We start from the raw sequence: 22,885 nt of genomic DNA on the forward strand, positions 1-22,885 counted from the left end.
ATAAATCACCAGAATGGATGCTGGCTATTCATTCTCATTTGTTTAGTCTTGTTCTGAAGCTTGTTTATACCTAAAAGGCCAAGAGCGAAATACAGACTACCTTTGCAAGATCTAAAACTGACTACTTAAATTACTTATTGATTAACATCTGGAATCACAACCACATTGCATGCTACAAAATGTGACAGAAGTCCTTAAACATAATAAAATGTTTCTAAACCAAAAAGTATAACATCCCAATGAAGTTTACTATAGTGACATTTGTCAAGAGTTTACAGAGCTTTTACTCACCATAGGATCTGCAGCAATCTTGGTTATGTCAAAGTTTCAATTTAATCTCTAAAAGAAAAACTACCAGCAGGTAGGTTTCTCACAGAAACCTTTCTTTTCCTAATCACACCGAGAATTCAACTTCTGTGAACAATGGCATTCTCTTCAGGCTTTTCTTAAGATAAATATTACATGAGAGTCTACATGAAACCTATCTTTTAAATATAATTTATAGCTCACTCTATGTAAATAAGTGTGCTATGACTTCCTCAGTTCTTTCCTTGTTAAATTCTTCAGCGTAGCCTAATGGACATGAACTAAGGCATAGACTGTATCAGCATTTAGCTGGCATGCAGCCTTGGAGAGAGAAAAAGCCAAAACTTGGCTACATACGTTTTCCTTCTGAAAATGAGTAAAAGAATGAACTTTTCATCCTTTATGAAATATGTTCATATCAACTGACAAACCCCATTCTAATAGGATTTCTTTTTATACCACGAAAGAGACTATTACTAAACACTCCCACATTCATCACGTTTTCCATGTTTCAACATTTACATAAATTTAAAAAATGCTTTAACAGCAATGCTCATGCAGGAGAAAAAAGGAAAAAAACCCATGACTTTCAGCTTGACATGCAACAAAGCCAGCAGTGAAAACATCAGTGGTGTGCCACAGAGAATTCTGTGCTTAAAGAAGCAATTGCATGATACAAAGAGGCAGTACCTTCCGCAGGACTAATACATCACTGAAATGATGCATTTGATAGGATAAATTGGTAGGTTTAGCTAAAATTAACAATTTTTTACCATAAAATTAATTCAGTGTCTAAGACAACTTTCACAAATCACAAATTAGAAAGCTAGCTTATCTTCTGGTACAATTTATGCATGAAGATATTATTACTAAAGTATGAACAGCATCATTCATAGAGCTTTCACTCAGCTCTTCTGTGTACAGTCACTGTCAAACATGCTGGTTTATACTTACTTTTTTCTCCTCCACCTAATTGGTCTCTTGTACTACCTCATAAAAATCTATGAAAATGTAATCATCGAAAAAATAATCCATAATTTACTAGTGAAATCTAAACACAGCTTTATAATGTAACTGGTTAGAGAAAAAAAATGTTATGTCACATCCTGATTTAAGTAGTAGTTATTTTTATTGATCCATCTACTTCATACTCTGTTATTCAGCTTGTTTTCATCATTGCACTATTTTAAAGTGGACTTTTAAGAAATTTATTTCACAAGCAAAATTTGTACCGCAAGATATAGCAGTACTATGACTCATGACAGCAGTTGCAATGTTGCATTCTGGACCAACACACTCCAAAGGAACAGCAGTGCCATAAAATATTCTCTAGTACAACCTAGTGTCAGCTGGCCATTATGTTATACAACACCTTCCTATTATATCGTTATTTGCAGTCCTCTAGAACCGAATACTGCCTCTTTAATTATTAATGCAAGTGTTAGTTGAGTGCATTCAGATCTCATAAGATTACAGCCCTTGGGTTGACGAAACGGGCAAAGAGCATCAGCCTTGCTTTACACACGATCAAACTTCCACTACTGATGGACAAAACACGTATGCTTTGTGGTGAAGGAAAAGGTGATTTAAGTCCTTAAGAAATTAACAGAACTGCACAGTGAAGACTACTTACAAACTGAAAAAAGGGAGTAAAAACCATGAAAGTAAGCATCTGCTGGATTGCCTTTGAACAGATTAAACCACAAATTAAAAACAAAAGAAAGAAGATAAAAATATATATAAATCAAGAAGTCCAAGAAAGCCAGAGGATTTCTGATAATCTTCAAACTGTAAACAGGTTTACAGGGTTTCAAAAGATTCTAAAAAATCAAATAAGATTACAGTTTACAATAAATATTTTCATAGGGCCTTTGCTACGCTGCTAAAATCATGTTCCTGTTCAAAAGAAATTGGAAGTCAAGTCAATAATACAACATGCTTTTTGCTTCTTACATTAGAAAAAAAAAAAATTGAACTGAGCAAGCTATTAAACATGAGATTTTCAGCCCTGGTAACTACTAACATGCTCTAAGCATCTAGCCAAACCTCTACTTACTAAAAGATAGTGAGCTTTGACTTTCATTAATTATTCACACTAAACAAAGGACTCCAATATCTGGGTTTCTTTCATGGTTCAGCTACTTCTCATGCATACAGCGGAAGCCCTGAGGACATAGTAGCTTGGAAATGGAAAACTTGGGCTTTACATAATAGAATCTGTGCTTGGGCTTCTGTATTCTTTCCATTTGCCTTTATTCTTCAGTGGGTTCTTATTAGCTTGTACCTCTGCAAAGATGACGGAATTTAATACAGACTGGGATGGACTGTTAAAGAGTAGGTCTGAGTGAGTTCAGCTCAATGACACCCAAACCTGTAAAGCTATCAATCAGCTGTTCAAGTGCTTCAAGAAGAGAGTCAGACTTCAAATAGTTAAACTTCTGTAGGACACGGATTTCCCAGAGTCTAAAGGAAGCACTTTCCTTAATTCCAGCTACAGACTTACATTTGAACTACCATTTTCAAAACTCTAGTCTCATGCTAGCTATTTTAACAAGGGAATTTTGCTAATACTCAAAGACTTATTTTACACATTTTGTTAGGAAATTAATATCTTTGACATGGTATCAGTTAAAGGCTAGATATCAAAAATTAATTTCCTAAGACTGAATTATAGTAAATGTGGTGACAATAACAGCACCATGCATAAAGCTATAAGTGAAGGACAATTTAACAGAAATGAAAAAGAATTAAAAAGAAATAGCTGGAAAACTATGTTGATTTTACTCTGCCACCTGAACTACTTTGGCAGCACTACTGTACAGTTTGTATTCAAACAACATGAGGACTGATCTTAGACCATGTCTAAGCTGGCATCATTTCAATGAACACAACGGCTCTTGACTTGAAGCAGCATAATGCTGATTTTCACTGCTCTAAATACCTCTGAACCATTCCAATATGTCAGTATGAAAATATACACTGATATTTAGGCAATTCCTTCCTTCATATGAATTTTCAGGGAAGGTTTTGGATACAATTAGCTAAGGCTTTCTGAAATTAAGTCATTAAAAACCATACAGATAAGAAGGAAATTATGTGTAAAGGTGTATCTTGCTAGGCAAAAGATGCTAGCAATGGAAATAATTTAAAGCAGCAAATGCTATGAAGCAGTCTTGGCTAATAACCTCTTTTACCAAGCACCTAGCATTTTCTGTAAGAGTCATGAGAACAAAGTATTAAATGCGTCTGTAACTTTGCCTCTTTTGGGATCAATAAAACAGTCAGTTCTGATGAAACTCTTAAGACCTATTCAGTATTTAATGAGCTGCATCTGGAAGGCCAGATTTCACTGACACTGTTGAAACTGAAATTGGTTAAACACAGTTTATCAGCTCTGAAGATTATCAGAAAAATACAGCACAAACTGTATTTTTAACACGCCCATCAGGAATAGAAAACCAGTTTACAGTGAGAAGGTGAACAGGGCTCAGGAACTTGGTCACAGTATGGAGAGGCAGCATGGGGCCAGACAAAGGTATCTGGTTTAGGATGAGGATGAGGAAGATGAGAAGATACAAACAGTTGGAGAGGAGACTCTGTTCTTGAGAGAGAAGATGAGGAAGTATCAGAGGCTAAAAAGCGAAACAAAGAGAATGATAAGGGTGTGGAGGGGTGGGAAAGAAAAAAAAGATTCAAGAACAGGGTTTAATGGACTCACGGAGGCCAAAAAATGCAAAGCATTTATTTCACCATTCAATTTAATGGAAAAGGTTTTTAGTAAAATAAATAGAACTTCTTTTGAAAGCAACGTAAAAAAAAAACAACCCCAAAACCAACCGTGTATTCGTGTGTATTCTTCTCTCATACTAAACTAGATTAAAAAAACCCAACAAATTAAAGATTTTTTTCCCTATGTTCTAATCTATAAATTTGTAAAATATATTTTAAGGGGAAATGAAGACCAAAGATTAAAACTCAGCTATATTTCTTCTTCCTATGATAAACTCAGTGGACTGCAACCAATACAGAAGTAATTGAATAATCCGTTTTTATAAAGAGTGTGTATAACTTACCTTAACCAAAATAGCCAACTGAGTTTCAAGTGACTTGCAGATGCATATCTACCCTTGGATAGGAAATGTGCCTGCCTCTCTCTGAGATTTGACTTCAGTGACTGACTCATCAGAACTTTTTTTACCTCTATATTTATTTCTTTTATCAACATATACAAATATGGGTGCATGCCAGTCATGGCAAACCAGCTGAAATAGAAGGCAAACCTAAGTATATTTGCCACAGTCATTGATCACGGCATCAGAAATAACAGTCTAGCCTTGTAAGAAAACCACAATATGCGCCTTATGTACTTCAAAGCTTACACAAATTTAAACTTGAAACATTTAATCATTTCTGATTATCGGATTGGTAAAAACTGGGTTTTAATATTTTTTTTAATATTTCAACTTCTTGATACATCTAAGAAAAAGAATGGTTTACATCCATTACAGCTAGATATATTTTCAAAAGTATTTTAAAACTCAAATTGCAAGCACATAACGCTTTGGATTTGAATTATAGCTCTCATTTCTTGGTACTTAGACTAGCTGAACTCAGAATAGACAGGGAAAGGGGATCATCAGAGGTGGCAAGCAAAGTTAGGAATGAGAAATTTCCCAAACATTCATGTGTATCCACACAGATAAATGCATACACGTTAGCATCGTACTGCTTAAAGAGGAGGGAAGCAAATATTTCTGTTTGAAGAAGATTTTATGCAATACCTTTCCTGCACACCCTTATTTTAACGTTTTGCAATTTTTTAAATGTCAAATCCCTCCTGCATTTCTGAACATCAGAGATCCACAGAATTTGCACATGGGCTCTTTCAGCCTATAAATGTCTAACATCTCAACCATTTATTGTTTCTATCATCTAGCTTTTGAGAACGATATTTTTTGAAAGTCTGCTTAAAGTTTTCTCACTCAAATACTATGACAAGCTTGACTTCTTTTATTCTTACAGTACAATAATCGTTTAATTTCTGCAAGTTTATACACTATTCTGGATGAAGAATTTTGGACAGAACTTGTATATAGAGCTTTCATATATATATACTACTCTCTAGATACCGTAGATAACAGAGCTCTAGTCCTTATGGGAATTTGAGTATTGGTATGGCAACACAGTGTTTTCTGCTAAAATTAGCAATTAAAATCAAAACAAATTAAAAAAAAGATAAAAAAGACCCTTTCCCAACCTGTCTTCTGCAATTAACTTTTGTAAGAAAAATAATCAAAAGGGGACTTCATATTTTTAATTTCCCATTTTATCCTCTTTAACAGCAGTGATAAGCTCTACCAACACAGCTGAGATTTAGAAAAAAAGCCAAACTGGAACTTCTAGAAAAATCAGAATGTATGTATAGATCCAGTCTTCTAATGAAGATACTGACTGCAAGATTTGAATCTGGGGTAAGCTTCTTGAAAAGCTCAGTTTTGGATGAAGGTTCATCTTTACTTAAAAGCATTGAGGAATATGCAGTCTTTAAAAACACCAATTTGTTATGCTTTCAATGTGGCAGATATAAAATAGGACACCTCAAAGGTATAGATCAAGAGCTTTGTGTCTCTGTGGGAAAAAACACAAACAAAACCCCACAACTAATCACAAAAAGCCTCCCAAACACACACCGCAACCCAACAAGCACTTTTTTGAAAGCATAAAATAGATTATGAAGACATAAATTACCTTTATCTATGACTATATACATGTACATAAGACCTTTAAAATCTAGTTATATTCTTAAAATGAAACAATCAACTAGACTAGAATACACAATGATCACTAAAGAATGATATAAAGTTATCTTATTCATTTCAATCATACAACAAGGAAGAAAATTCCACATTAGGAGCAGCAGGCTAAATAATGCCATACTTCAGATCATATCATATTTCAACTCTTTGAAATCAGGTGACCTGATCCTTGCAATCAAAACTCTTTGCCACTATAGTAAGCACAGAACACTTTCTATTTTTACATGATTTTAAAATTGAGCGAACATTTGATGCAACTTTAATTTTCAGAAGTTAAATATCTAAACTGTATTTCTCTCTACTGCAAAATTCTAATATTAAACAAAGAGATAAAATACACCGAAATGTGTAATTTTTGGGTCAGTGTATTCTAATTCAGAGGCTGGCAACTTTCCCACAAGCTGCTTGTGTCAAAGTGTGATTAAGGAGAAATTCACATCTGACAGGTGCCAGGAAAAGTAAGCTACAGTTTTGAGATAAAACTCTAGAAGCAGAAAACTCTCAATATTTAAAAATGCAAGTAACAAACTGTAAAGGTTTTTGGAACTAGCATTATCATGGTAACCCCTTCTGCAATTTCACAGGATGCGTGGCTTACCTGCGTTTTGGCTATATGACTTTTTAGGCATATCAGTTTGCATTGTGATAACTGAATATAATAAAATAGGCAATCTACATATCATAAATGTTTACTGACATGTTACAACCTTAGCTTTTATGCAGTGCACCTATACACTACAATTTTTTACACACGCACATCAAAGATCACATCATCCATGATTTGCAATAAATACATTTTGCTTATAACATCAAACCTATGCCTACAGTAAGCCAATCCACTAACTTAATTACATTTTAATATATATTAGAGATTTTAATGAATTTAACTACCAACGATGTCTTCAGGTTTTTTGAAATTAAAAATTTTCTGAAATTTTTCTTATTTATCTTTTAAAAAGAAATTATTTGCAAATACCAACTGGACAGAAAAGCACAGACTTGGCAAACAGGCTGGTTCAGCATACTGATTTGTAGCCCTTGCATAAGAAAATACCACTAAGCTCAGCAAGATACATACTACAGGTATTTTAATTTACAGAGAACATGGCTAGCAAGAACTTCATAAACAGAAAAGAAAAAAACCTTATATTGCACATAACTATCTCCACTTACATGACAATAATGAAAACGTAACTTCAGTTTGCAAAATAAAATGAAAAAATCTAATCCAAAATCTAGCTACGGCCAGACCATTTTAACTATTTTATTGTTCAAATGCAGTTCTTACCCGTTTCAGGATCGCTAAAATCTGGTAACGTAATTGTATTAAGCTGTCGTCTATCAGCAATAGCTCTGTCTAAGAGACTGCTCCCACGTCCGGAATCACTGTAATGAAGTATAGAAATTGTAAGCTGTTAAAAGAGAAAATTATATACTGAGATACAAGTTGCACACTGCCCTCCTCCCACAAAGGTTCTTGCTATAAAAGTTTTTGCCATGAACAAATTTAGCCCCAAACACCACTCACCATGGTGCACTAAGCTGGCTGCATTAAAAAGGAATTAAGCTCAGCAAAACTAAATCCATATTTACCTTAGCAATTCTGTTTTCACGATTAATATAACCATGAAGGGAATGCACGTTTTTTATTTGATTAATACCTAACAGCTTTATAGAAAGGATTTATTGTACCTTAAACTTTCATATAATAGGAGGTGCAGCTCTCACAGGAAGCCAAGATGGCACACCTAATTTTGAAAAGTCACACTTTTCCCACACTGAAGAGAAACAATAAACTGAGGACATCTAATTTTAGGTTATAAAGACATCATAACTACATTTCACATAAAAAGGCATCACTTATCTCTAGAGTTTTGGGGGAGGGGGGTGGTTTGGTGTTTTTTTTAAAATACATACACACACATACATATTAACTGCCTAACGCTGAATTTGATCCTGTTAGTGCAATATGAATGTCTTGAACTTTTCCAACACCTCAAGGGCCTAAGCAGTACCAGTGGTTTCACTGATGTGTCCTGTGGACAAATGCACTTACTATCTAATTTAGTTGTAACTCAGTATTTGTCCCTCAGGCATCTTCTTGATATACTTGCTGGAAAACTAATTGCTCCTAATACTACTACAAAGATTCAGTGGAAGATTAGGGACTGCAGAACTAACTGTTCCTTCTTAAGATGAGGTGACTATTGAGACACAGTGACAGAAAACTGTTAAGAAGCACGTATAGGCACTCCTTCTTTAACATTCTGTTCTTAATATGCTAATTTCACTTTTAGGATTCTAAGTCCAGTACTATTCATTACCAATTAATGCTTCTTTTAAAAACTTATTTAAAAAAAAGCACCTCACAAATTTAAAAATAATTAAGATTTAAAGCAATTGGGCTGTTAGCTCAACTTGGAGTGCAAAATTCTGTCTGATTCTCACCAAAGAGAAAAAACTGCATAAAATTCCCAGCTTAAAGTAAAACCTGAGAGACTTTAATCTAAACTGCTAGACTGGAACTCAGTATCATCTTTCCATCTTCTTTAATTTTAAAATCCCCTCCTTCCAAATTTGAACTGAGAGAAGGGCAAGAAACCTTCCAGGAACCCATTATAGTTGTACACTCCAAATACCAGTGAAACAACTTTCTCTCTTTGTACAGCTGTTACTAAGACACTATGAATAAAAGTTTCCATTACCCTAACATTATTGCATGACTGATTTCCTTACAAAATGATGCCATTATAGAAATCTACAGGAAACAGAAGGGAACTTTCTAGGACACACGCTATCAGCTATAGTTTTTACATCAGTTGGTGCACACTTTCTGGCAACCGCTGGATTAATTACTTCCTCAATCCACAGGCAATGACGCGCCAAATGCTGCTGACAAGGAGAGCCAGGCTTAACATAAGTATCTTTTAAGAACAGCCCTGGCATTGTGGTTTGTGCCGTTTTCCTAATGCAAACTAAGAACTAGAAAACAAATGAAACTATTTTCTAGTGAACGTCAAGCAGCAGGCTGAAGATAAACATTTAAACCTTCCAAGTCTTGCACCACAAAATAAGTTTTAAATTTCTATTAACCACCTAATAACGAAAATGTCTGTACGGTAATTAAAGACAAAACAAAATTGTTCTAAATAAGCTGAACAAAGGTAAGGCACAGTGTTGCATTTGTGCCCTTACTTTGAGTAGTTTATCCATACATATACGATACATAATTTTCATTATTAAAATATTATTGAGGACAATGAATCCAAGTTTACTCCACAAACTCTGATTCATTGCAAGAAGAAATACTTAACATAAAACACAGCTTTCTAAAAAGTGAGTTCTATGTCACTGGGAAAATCATACATCAAAATTAGTTTTCAGTCTAAGTCAGAACAGAGAAAGACATTCCAAGTAAGCATAAGGGATATCAAAATCATTGAAAGCTAACATCATAAAGAGGTTTCAAATGATTAAAAGCCCTTAAAGAGCCATTTAAAAAAAGCTTCCTTTCCAGTGGGAGATACAATTTTCAAATAATGTTTTCCAACAAAACAAAGTGTGTGTTAAAATTACAGAGGTCAGAAAATTTAATTTTTCACAACAATCTTGCATCCTCATTCTTCACAACATCTGGAGCACAGTTAGTTGAACAGAATCAAGTCAAACTTCAGGTCTGAGTGATAATTGTTATCCCAGTCAGGCAGATCTGGACCACTGTGATACAATATGAAGGTATTCAGCCCTTGAATTTCACACATACCATCCAAAGAAAGGTTACAACTTGATACCCATATTCACTGTTTGATACAACTACAAATGTGTGATTTGTGAAACTTGTCTCCTTCCATCACTATACTTGAACACAGTTCCTGTCCAGTACTTATTTGATTTTAATTTGCTACTATAAATGAGAACTTAAAGAAGAGCTTTAAATGTCAAGATAAAAAGGAGTAAAAGCTATCACATGCAAAGTAGTCTTCATTAATTTTTCCACTTAGATGTTCTTGAAGGAGAATAGTGACATCAGAGTTCGCAAACATTGCTGTCTGAAGCTGACACAGTCAAGAGTAAGTTTTCACAGTCACTGCTGCTGTCTGAAGTGAGCATTACTTAATGTGTATTTAATGTGACACAGTAGCTCTTACCACAAGAACAATGAAGAACGTAATGACAAGCCATGATTAGAGCCCTGATCAGTGTAGAGGATGTAAAAGCAGAGATGAAAGGTGAAAAGCTGTGCTGGAGTACGTGCAAAGCCTCACTGAAATTAAGCTTACATAGAAATTCTAAATATTCTGCACAGCACAGCATTCTGACAATAAACTCTTAAATCCTCTTCCCCCCACAAACAACCAGCCAACTAAAATAAATCACCAACCACTAAGTTAGAAGGTCCCCACTGCTAGTTCAGTGACTTCAAGTTGACAATAAATCAGCTCAAACCTCCCTGGTTGCTGACATACTTGCTTTCTATAACCCAAGTCCTGCTCCTTGCTCCACAGAGCAGTGTAAAAGTCTCAATGTGCTGTGACAGATTTGGGTTCCCTCCCAAGCTTTTCCTCCACACTCTCATTTTGAAAGCCCAAATAGGACTATATCAATTTACCGTAATACTTGTTAATGCCTTTGAAGAGTCTAAATAGGTTCATAAGTAAGACCTCCATTTAAAAAAAAGTTGTGCTGACTTTGCAAGCACATTATATTTATCCATGTGACCTCAGATGTTTCGATAATCTTAATTAGCATCTAGTCCTTCTTCATTTTATTTAGTGAAAATTCTTGAACTAAATTTCCACTACAGCAATCTCTCCACTAGCCTATATAAGAGGCTCTGTAAGCCAGGCTGGACGGGGAGAATCATTACCAGTACACTGAGCCCCATCACAGAAAATGGCAGTTACTCGATCTCTGTAGTCAGTTTATTAGCTTTGGCAGACCTTACTTCAAAAAATTCTGGGTAGTTTCTGCATATCCATCAACTGGAATCTTTGCACTTAAGTCTCCAGATTCCTAGGGGATTAGTTTGTTCATACAAAATACCAGATCACATAAAAGCAGGACTGCTGACATAGTATTGCCCTGAAAGGCCACTGAGCAAGGTACAAGGTGGACTGGAATTCTACAGTATCCTACCTTGGGTTGGTGAGATTGTAGCAGGATTTCCAAATCTGGAGCATGTGTTTACAGGTAAGGAGTGCTTCGTCTGGGCCTCTGCACAAGGACTCCAATTTGACTTTTGTGAACAGTAATCTAGTGAAAAGGGAAAGGAAATTAAAAGAAGAAAATAGTTTCCAATTCAAGCAGAATATCTTTAGAGACAACCAACATCACACCAAACTGGAGAAAACTTAATTTTAAAGGAAGTGTTCACTTAAATAATTATTTCAAGAAGTAATTACAGAGAAGTCAGATATCTAACATCATGAAACTAACAGCAATTTTAAAAGATGGCCTTTTCAGCTGGACAGAAACAATAGTTGACAGGATTTTTATTCATAGGGTTTTTTTTTCATTTAAAGTTAAGCAAGACAATATAGATTAGTGAAATTAGCAGGACCACCACAAAGAGTATTTTGTATGATGAAAAGAGATACATTCTCTAATGAAAATTTTACCACTTTTATGAGAAAGGGAAGTATTTTCTATTAGCTGGCTCAGATGATAGTTATCAAACACATAACTCACAAAAGAAAACAACTCAGTACTAATGCAAGTTACTTCCCTGTAATATCAACTTCTATTACAGGAAATGGAAGAGGCTACACTGAAAAAGACACCACTAGACCAGACAGATCCATGGAAAGTAGTCAGCACTGGTAAGGTCAAAAAGTAAACGTAGCTCCACTCTACATTATGCTGCCATCCGCAGGCACTAAAATTGATGCTTGACTTGAATTTTGAACATTTTGCATTTACAAGTGAAAACCTAAAGAAAGCAAATCATTCATCAAATACACAACCTATCCATAATGGAAAGAAAAATGTTTGCCAGAAGCCACTATAAAGTAATTCTGATTAAAAGTTGATGTTTTTAATGGCATAGCCTCATAAGATGGCCACTCCATATTCCTTTTACATTCTGCATATCAGTAGGTTCTCCACAGAGATTAACTTGGACACCTTCCTGAACAATTAAAGAATATAAATGCAATGTGAAACAAAGGAGCTAGGGAGTCGGTATGCACAATTATAGGAGCCACAGCATCTGGGAACAGATAATACACTGGAAAAATTATAATTTAAAAACAACTTTTAGTAAATTACAAAATTAAGGAGCACAAAGCAGGATGAGAGTATGCATATAAAAACATATAGGCCATCTTCTGCTTTTAAACCCAGGTGTACTTTGGCATTTTACTCCAGTGCCACCTAATTATCCTAAGTGAAAAAATGTACATGATTGGTCATATGGTTTGTGTGGGAAGACTGAGAAGGGTGCAGAGGGTAGGCATGTGTGAAAGCTCAGAACTTTCTTATCCCAAATAGAAACTTCAAGGCTGCTAATCGTAACTGCAAACTGCCAGAGGATTTTCTCAAGAATAAGAAATGACATCAAGTGCCTCAGCAAGTTGCAGTAACTAAAGCTTTAGTGTTGCACTGAACCAGCTTGGCAGAAGCTACCCAGCATGTAAATCTAAAACTGAACCACACTACCTTAATTGTATAATGTTGTTTTGGTGGGACTCAGGAGGACACAAAAGGCAGGTTGCTGAAATAGTTTAAGAGAATAAGCATGGATTTATGTGGATAAACAAGTTAAATAAGGTTATATGGAATCTCACCTGCTGTCTTGTAATAATGCAGAACAGAGTAACCAGTTAGACTAGTTTACCTTTCTTCCTACCAGTAAATTGGATTTGAGCATACACGGAGCTGAATAGATAATTTAGAATCAAATTTCATTTGTCAGAGTGGTCCTCTCTAGTCATTTGTTTTACTGTGACTATATCACTGGAAGAAAAAATGTATAGGTCTGTCCATCCTTTTACTCAAAAGAGAAGGAGAAATGACAAATAACATCATCCTCTCCTCACACTACTACATCTATTCTACCCTTAAACACACACACCACACTCCCTAGGAAACCATAAGACTGAGGCATCAAAACCCAAAATCACAGGAATCTACCTCATACAATCCTCTTCCTGTTTCTCTGCACGTAAAAAGAACAGAGAAATTTCTACAGTCTGAAGAGCCTACAGAAGTTCAATTTCTAAAATCTGTGACCATGAAGCACTTTAAAAAAGTAATGGAATGTGACAAATCCAGAAGCACTGATTTTACAGGTCATTCTAGAAAGAAGATAATCATATTATATACCTTATTATGTACAGTTTACAGAATTTACAGTAACAGCCTTCAAGCATTTAAGACTTTCAGGAATTTTGTAGCAAAGAGAAGGCACAGGGTCAGTAAATCACTAAGACTTAGCACAAAGAGCCAAAAGAAAAATTGTGTAGGAGACACAAAATAGCAGGAGTCTGTGCAACAAAAATGTAAGAACTTGGACTACTGGTGCAGAATTCAAGGGCAAGATAGGGGAAAATAACTATACTTGAAAGAATTAAAGCAACATTTCAGAAATTTATGCTTTTGGATGCATTTGGTACACATGTAACACCATCCCTGTTTCTTATGCATTAAAGCAATCAAGGGGACCGGATGTTTGCACATTTCCTAAAATACAAACAATAAAGTAAGCATGATGAAAAAATATCCATAATTCTAACAAAGAAAGGCCAGGCATTGTATCTAATAAGTATACTAGTGTGGGATTATCCACACTAAACCAAAGATAATCTTCTGAATAGAAAAGTTTGCATTTATAAAGTAGTATGTTTATAAAACATACTACTGTATGTTTCCAGAGAAATACATACAGTAGTTTCTCTGGATCCAAGAAATAGTTTAACTGTAAGTCACAAAATAAGACACTTCTGAAAAATGAGATGGGATGTTAATAACAAAATAAAAACCTGCCAACTGAACATTTACTTAACAACTAGGGGAAGGAAGAGAAGAAAAAGAAAGGAGACAACAGGCAGGTAGAAAACCGTGTGACAAACAGGTCTCCCAGAGTATTATAACTTAATTTTTCCAAGTTGTCCTGATATGTGGCTAGGGGCATGAGTTGATAACAAGATAAAAAAGCAGCTCAGGGACAAGTATTATCAGGAAGGTCTTAGAAACCATGAGGTAGGTTATGTGAAAAAGAATTTTCTGAAAAGAATTCTGAAAAGAATTTCAGCTTTAAGCACCTGTGAAATCAACTTGTCTGGAACACAGCCTGCGTTACTGATACACCGAATTTTAAGCTTTTCAGGGACATTTTCACACCTGTTTTTATTACACTATTAAAACTAGCAAAGAATGGATAAAAACTACCAAGAGACAGGATGATGAAAATCAGGCTGTGCCTTTTATGAGTATCATGAATTATCCGGTTGTGTCTGTTTGTAAGAGTCAGAGGTCTAAGTTATTGGCATGCTGTGCAGAACAAAACATGACAGAGCAAGCACAGCATGGTGGGACAGCAATTATGTCTAAAAATGCAAGTAATGAGGAACAGACCATACTCAAAACGGAGATGAAGAGTAGAAGACTATGTCAGCGATGTGCCAGGCTGGAATGAATATAACAGTCAATGAAAACGGAAGTCTGTTTAGGTCAAATCCTTCGGGAAAGAGAAGTACGTAAAATAGGTTCCGTTAAAGACATTAGACTAATGTCCACTTGTTATAACATCGGTGTTTGATGCACATCTTTAATGTTAGTTAAAAATAAAGTGAATTGTATCATTTTAGGAGATTAATTACCTAGACACAAAATGGAGAACAAATCAAACTTCAGTGGAAAAGCTTAGTTATTCTTGCAGCTAATAGCTGATAAGTTTATTTTATTATGAAATAAGCTCTTTCATAAACAGCTACTGAAGCAGCAAATGACTCCATTACTTCTATACTGTACTCACCAACTACTGAGGACATTATAAAACAGCTGCTCACAACATAATCCATATGTTACTGCATTTTTATTTAAATAAAGAATGAAAAATCCAAAATGGGTTTATAAGTAGGTCTTTGAATTGTAGGTGCATACACCCAAATAATTTGATAGTGAAGGCTAGCAAAGATATCTGAGATATGGCAGAAGCCTGGCATTTAACACAAAGATGCTACATCTCAAGTTGAAGGGGTAAGACTCAATGTTTGACAAGCCAGTCATTGATAACATTGTGCAAGTAAGACATCAGAAACATGCAGAGATCCTATCAAGAATAGTAGAGGACAGAGAGAGAGGAGGGGAGGGGAGGCTATGCAACAACTAGCACTATCAGTAGTGAAAAGTCTTAATTCTTTCAGCAAACAGGTATTGCTCACCTTGGGTGTCATTTCAATACCAACTCCTTTGGTTTTGAGGTCAAGTTTTTGCAATTTGCTGTGCACTATAGCTGGATATCTGTATTCCACACACTAATGCATGGAAGAGACCTGCCTTTCATTCCCCAGGTCTTTCTTCAAATCTGGCAATATGACATACTATCTGTAATTCTTCCAGCAGATCTGCCTGAAGATTACCACTCAATGCAATGGTATTCAGGAACCTCCCTAAAGTCCTTCAGACTAAGAAACCTCCTTACAGCAAACTTAAATTCCACTAGACATCTTCTGAAGGGTGCATATCACAATATCCTGATCAAAAACTGAATGGAATGCTCTATTTTCAGTTACGATCGGGAACAAATTTCATTATTGTTCTCTTATTATATAAATTATGTACATTGTTCAGGGCTTGAAGAACATAAAGAAGAGCTGTGCATAACACTTAAGGTATGCATTTTGAAGAGTATTAGTCCCTCAGAATAACACTCCAAAAACTTTGCTGGAAATCATTTAAGGACTCTTCTGCATGCAGTGAGGTCAAGCTAAGCATACTCTTCACAACACTGAACAGCCAGCCCACTTGAAAAATCCAAAACTATAAAGGATGGATTAAATCCACTTGTTTACAATGCAGGGTTAAAAATGCAACTATCTTTGTTTTGTGTTTGAGCTACTTTGAGTAAACTTGAATCACAGAATCACTAGGTTGGAAAGGACCCACCGGATCATCAAGTCCAACCATTCCTAACACTCCCTTAAACCATGCCCCTCAGCACCTTGTCCACTCGTCCCTTAAACACCTCCAGGGAAGGTGACTCGACCACCTCCCTGGGCAGCCTGTTCCAGTGCCCGATGACTCCTTCCGTGAAAAATTTTTTTCTGATATCCAGCCTGAACCTCCCCTGGTGGAGCTTCAGGCCATTCCTCCTTGTCCTATCCTCAGTCACTTGGGAGAAGAGGCCAGCTCCCTCCTCTCCACAACCTCCTTTCAGGTAGTTGTAGAGAGTAATAAGGTCTCCCCTCAGCCTCCTCTTCTCCAGGCTAAACAACCCCAGCTCTCTCAGCCGCTCCTCGTAAGACTTGTTCTCCAGCCCCCTCAACAGCTTTGTTGCTCTTCTCTGGACACGCTCCAGAGCCTCAACATCCTTCTTGTGGTGAGGGGCCCAGAACTGAACACAGTATTTGAGGTGTGGTCTCACCAGTGACGAGTACAGAGGGAAAATAACCTCCCTGGACCTGCTGGTCACACCATTTCTGATACAAGCCAAGACGCCATTGGCCTTCTTGGCCGCCTGGGCACACTGCTGGCTCATGTTCAGTCGGCTGTCAACCATTACCCCCAGGTCCTCCTCCTCTGCGCAGCTCTCCAGCCACTCTTCCCCCAGTCTGTAGCACTGCATAGGGTTGTTGTGCCCCAAGTGCAGGACCCGGCATTTGGCCTTGTTAAACCTCATCCCATTGGTCTCAGCCCAGTGGTCCAGCCTGTTCAGATCCCTTTGCAGAGCCTCCCTGCCCTCCAGCAGATCCACGCTTCCACCCAGCTTAGTGTCATCTGCAAACTTGCTGAGGGTGCACTCAATGCCTTCATCCAGGTCATTGATAAAGACATTGAATAGGGCTGGACCCAGTACCGAGCCCTGAGGAACCCCACTTGTAACTGGCCTCCAGCTGGAGTTAACTCCATTTCCCAGCACTCTCTGGGCCCGGCCGTCCAACCAGTTTTCAACCCAGGAGAGTGTGCGCCTGTCCAGGCCAGAGGCAGACAGTTTCTGAAGCAGAATGCTGTGAGAAACTGTGTCAAAGGCTTTACTGAAGTCCAAGAAGACTACCCCGCCTTCTTTTCTACCCTTCCTGTCCCGCCTGAAGAGTTTATACCCCACCCCATAGCTGTACTCCAGTTATATGAGTCATCCCACCATGTTTCTGTGATGGCAAGGACATCGTAGTCACCTTACCCTACAACAGCTTCCAGCTCCTCCTTCTTATTGCCCATGCTGCATGCATTGGTGTAAATGCACTTCAGCTGGGCTGACAAACCTTCAGCCCTCATAAAGGGAATAGAGTTCATTCCCAATTGACTGGTCCTTGGAATTGCCAGTTTCATTCTTGCTGTCCCCAGCTGTACTCACCTCCACTTGCTCTGCGGTGGTGTACTGGCAGTCCTCTCCAGCACACCATATCTCAGTCGCTGGAGTCCCACTTCTAGGCTCATTCCCAACTCCCCCTCCCCCTTCACCTCTAGTTTAAAGCTTTATTTAAGAGCCTAACTAGATTTTTAGAAAGTACTTTAGTTCCCCTAGGAGACAAGCATGGGCCACTCCATGATCAAAGAATCCAAAGCCTCTCTCCTCACACCACGCTCAGAGCCAGGCATTAATCATCTGTTTGTCCTTGACCTCCTGTTCCTTATGCCTTAGTGTTGGGATGGAACTAAACACCACTTGTGCTCCAGAGCCCTCCATCATTCTCCCTGGAGCCGTGAAGTCTCTCTTGATGGCTTTCAGCTTTCTGCGTTGTAAGTCATCATTGCCTATTTGAAACACTAGCAGGGGGTAATAATCTGTCTCCTTCACCAAGGAAGTAAGTTTTCTAGTGACATCCTTCACTGATGCCCCCGGTAAGCAGCAGACCTCCCTGTGGAGCGGGTCCGGTCTGCAGATGGGTCCCTCCGCTCCTTTTAGAAGGGAATCCCTCCAAGACAATCACTCTCCTCTTTTTATTTACAGAGGATGTTTTTAAGGTCCTCTGAGGATGCTGGAGCCTAGGGAATGTTTCTAGGCTGTGGGAACCATCTTCCTCATCCCTGGGGATAGGATCCACCTGCAGCGCTTCATATTTGTTCTTGAGGGTGATTTGGGGGTTTGTTGTCTTGGTGGGGGGAGCAGGTTTCCTGCGCTGGACAGGAACTTGCTGCCATTCCCCATCTCTTGTTCCCCCAGCCTTGCAATTTGTAGTAGGATGGAGCTGCTTAGCCACACTGGCTCCAGCAGCCTGCTGAGTTTGTGAAAGAGCGCTGCTCCGGAGATCTATTTCCCTCTCACATTCCCTGATGGCCCTTAACCTATTTACTTCCTCCCTCAGCTCTGCCACCATGTGAAGGAGTTCCCCCATGCGAGCACAGCTCCCACAAGTGTAGCCGGTACCAAAGGCATGAGCTGGTGTGCAAGGGGGGCACTGCCTACAGCCCAGGGTCTGGGTAGCTGGGTAGCATATACCCACTGAGGTTCTGTCTGAGTGTCAACACCCATCCTGCTCACTTGGTAAGTTTTAAGAGAAACTTTCACAGTAATTTAATAGTTTGCATTTCTAACTTCAGCTAACAATATTTTTACATGATAATCAATTATTAAAAGATGGTAGGAAAGTAATTAATATACTGGGCGTTCCATAAATATGGTAACAACCAACAAACAAGCCATATGACAAGTGTCAAACAATAGCTTGGTATCCCCAACAACCACATTAACAATATAAAACAATATAAAAAACAATGGCTGGAAACAAATAAGGGATCAATTCACAGCGAGAACAAAACTGCAACCTTAATGAAGAGTGCATCTGAAACAAGCTACCACATGCTGCAATGATTTCTCCAGTTTTTGATGTGTTCTTATAAAGATCAGATGTCCTCTGAAAGGTATGCTTTAGTTAAACTCATATTAATAGAAAAACTAAAGCAAATTTAGCAACTTCTGATATATAGAAGGTCAGGGGGTTAAAAATGGACCTTCACCCTCCTGGCTTCAAACTCTATTGCGCGCCTGGCTTTGACAGCTGTCCCTTTAAGACTTGCTGTAGGATGCTTATGGCTCCACATTAGGCAACGCAAGCATCTGCACAATCATCAAAACACAACTGCAAAAGTTTAACATAGAGGGAGAATGATAACACGAAACTAGACAGAACATGAAATACATATAGTTTCTTAAAGGATTTACTTACACATTAAGTGATTTTAGGTGCATCACTTCTATTACCATGACAATCAAAGTACAGAAAGGTGTCTTTGTTTGCTGCAATTGCAAAGTGAACCCTTGCACAGTCAGTCTACTCCATTACAAGTATTCGAGGGAAGCTCTACTACCACAGGAAAGATATAACTAATTAATCACAAAACATGAAAAATCATCATTCTTAAGTACCTTGAAATAACTTTTTACATGACTGGACAAATTATCTTATTTCCTGGCAATTTCTTTTGAATTCCTCTGATGCTGCACCCTGATCAACTTCTTGCACCTTACTCTGAAGCCAGTTTCCTCTTTCCCACATAATTAATGAGAAGAGGTTACTGAATACAATGATCAGTGATGCCTACTAAGGTATTCTTTTCAAATGCTTCTATCAATCTGATTACTTCAGGAAATCCAGTTGATTGAATTACTTGATGCCCAGCATTGGCAACAGGAGATCAAGTACCAAATCCAGCTTTTGTAAAAACTCTGGAAAATCATTTCACTTTAAAAATGTCTCCTAAACTGTTTCTCAAACAATCACCAAACATACCTGAAAGATGTGAAACCTGTTTCAAGTGATTCAGGGGAAGGGACAGATTTCGATATTGCCAATATTAATCATAAGGATAATCTCCTCCAACTCTGGTTGCACAGACCCCAGTAGTGGGAAGCCCGTATACACTTAGAAACATCGATGAAGTAAAAATAGGCAGTTCAGATTGCTATTTGAAGCCGGACTCTCAAACAAGCAAAAGATGCAACAAAACCAGCCCTCAAGTTGCAAAATAACACAATTTTGAGGAAACTATTAACAGATATCCTTGGTGTGCATTGGATGGCCTCTGCTGCAGCCTTTGAAATATTATACCCCATGCACTTGTTCACAAAGCAGTAGCATTGCTTCTTTGCAAGGAGAAGCAGCAGTCAGACCTGCGACTTTTGATGGAGTTTATGTATACTGTATTCCATCTTAGGAACTCAATGTCCTTAAGAAAATGTAAATATCTGAACTATAATGAAGATTGTTTCTGACTAAAGCCAGAACAAATTAGTTATACTTGCAATCTTCTTGTATTCCTGCCTGAAACACCCTGCGGCAGCCAGCTCATGACCCAAACTGGGACTCTTTCAATCAAGTTCCAAAGAAGAATCTAAGGCCTAGCAAATATAGTTCAGGGATAAGACCCTGAGGCCAATGACCAATTTGTTATATAAAGTACTATCTAACTATCAACGTCTTTTTTAATGGACCACTCTGTAAAAGCACTTAAGAACCACTGGGCAGGGAGGGAGGGGAAGAGGGGAACATGCCCAGCATGAAAAGAAAAACACACAAGCAATGGATGCTGTCTTTCACGACTTACATAAAAATCATTCCTGTGAACAAATTCATCTAACTTCCAAGACAGAGAGGATCAAAATGGAATGGATTTGAAAAATCATGTCAAATGTTGACAAGAACGTATACATCAACTGAAAGTTATGATTTTGGCAAGCCTACTTCTTGTCCAATCACATATTACTGCCCTTTCCTCAAATAATTACCAGTGCTCTATTTATCAAGGAAAAAGAAAAGTGTGAATTTAACCAGCACCACACACTGTACTGCAAACACAACTGACCTTGGGAAAACAGAATAGTGCAATGCAACCCCTTTAATTGATAAATAAACCCTTGTCCCACAAAACATCAGTGTATGTATCATCATACACTACATGTATCAACCAGCTCCTCTGTAATGCCCACCAAGACAACTCCCATAAGGAAACAAGTTGGTAAATCAATGAACTGAGAGGGCCCTTCAAAAGCCCTGTGAACCTCAGAAAACTACTGTAGCTCAAAAGAGCCCTTGAGGATCAGGAAGGAAAGGATTTAATAGTTTTCAGAGGAGTGACATATTGGCCTTATACTTCTGTGAAATATTCTCAGCACAAAAAAATTTCCACTGCACTTAAACAAATGTAAATGTTTAAACTGTGAACTTAGCCTTCAGTTGTCTTCAAATCTGTTACCATGTGTCTTTTCTTTCTGAGTGTACTTAACCTTAAAACAATATGCTTGCACTCCTCAAATAACCCATTTGCTGTTCTTCTACTTCTTTAAAAGCTTGTAAGCTGCTATTCATTGAAGTTCAATTTTCAGCATGAAATTGGCAGTTAATATTTAATATTTATTTTGCTAAGTACACTAATTTCAGGCATTATACTCATCTTTAAGTGCTCCAACACTTCACTTAATGAGGGCACCCCAAACAGCTAAAACAAAGAAAACACTACCGCAAATATTCCATCAAGATACCTGACTTTATCTCCCTTGACTGGGAATCTACTTTTGACTAACCATGATGTAGAAACAGCTGGAAGTGTTTCAAAATTTCATATCATTCAAAAGACCACTAAGATATAGATTCCTCATAACAAGCAGATAAAAAGACAGGAAAGAGTCATCGAAAGTAAATAAGATTCCTCAGGTAAATCACACATATAACTGTCCTACATATACTGCACAAGATCTATAAGCCCAACACAAATCAATGCAACACAAAACACCACTACTTTGCATCAGCTCAAATACATCTTCAGACTACAACGCACACTGCTGGGACTGTTTATGCATTCAGAGTAGGCAATCACTGGATGAAAATAAGTAAAACTGAAGGAAAACCCAAGCAGCTAAGACCTCAAGCCTCCCTTACAATTAAGTACTAGTAATTTAGGTTAGATTGTGGGTCCTTCCTGCTTATTCTCTTTGCATTCTGGACAGCATATATCTGCCTCTGTTTCAAAAGGAGAAATGGATTATCTCACCAAGTCTCACTCATAGGCTGACGGTTAGGACCCTGAGCTGCATCATCTGTGGGTTCAAATCTTGTCAAGAAGAACTGAACTTCATAGCTCTACTACAAGGACAAGTTGTCTAATAAAAGGTGGGTAAAAGGACCTGTTTGATATAAATTATTCAGATTTTTTGGTGCTGGCACCTAACTCCCACTCATTTCAAAGCAGGGTATTTACAATCTTTTCAGCAATCTTAATCTGTTCAGTAATCTTTTGTTTAGAGATCTTTTTGTCCCTGGACCAAAGCACTCTCAGATTTCAGGTGGCTTCAGAGGGTATCTAGCATTTAAAAGCAGATTGATTGTATTGCTCTGAAAAAATGTTTAGAAGCAGAGAGGTTACAACCTAGTATTTTAAGCTTACAAAATTTTTATCTGATAGAGCTATAGATATTTGGCAAATATCTTGCATTTCGCTTATTTCTGGAACACATTACTACGTATCTGTTTCACTTTCAGGTTTCATAGAAAAACTATTGGTGGAAATCTTATACCCCCTGAAGACTCAAAGCAGATTGCAAATTTATGATGCCAATGTAATGAACAAAGGAAGAACAATCAACTCTCTATTCAAAGAAAAAGCGA

The 22,885-nt window shown here is 37.5% G+C and overlaps 1 protein-coding gene across 4 annotated transcripts in view; it reads right to left on the reverse strand.

Moving 5' to 3' along the window:
* The window catches only part of TTC7B (tetratricopeptide repeat domain 7B), a 127,371-nt gene that overhangs the window by 34,300 nt on the left and 70,186 nt on the right, over window positions 1–22,885 (reverse strand). The window contains exons 16-19 of one of the 4 annotated variants that reach the window (XM_054067856.1): window positions 11,259–11,375; window positions 7,411–7,508; window positions 3,774–3,938; window positions 1,940–1,990 (exon numbers count right to left, since the gene is read on the reverse strand). In XM_054067856.1, the coding sequence (XP_053923831.1) occupies window positions 1,940–1,990; window positions 3,774–3,938; window positions 7,411–7,508; window positions 11,259–11,375 (431 nt within the window). The remainder of the gene's footprint in view (window positions 1–1,939; window positions 1,991–3,773; window positions 3,939–7,410; window positions 7,509–11,258; window positions 11,376–22,885) is intronic. The other 3 variants (XM_054067858.1, XM_054067857.1, XM_054067859.1) reach the window with 3 other exon arrangements.

The sequence above is a fragment of the Cuculus canorus genome, chromosome 5 (genome assembly GCF_017976375.1).
Source record: "Cuculus canorus isolate bCucCan1 chromosome 5, bCucCan1.pri, whole genome shotgun sequence".
Lineage (NCBI taxonomy): Eukaryota > Metazoa > Chordata > Aves > Cuculiformes > Cuculidae > Cuculus > Cuculus canorus.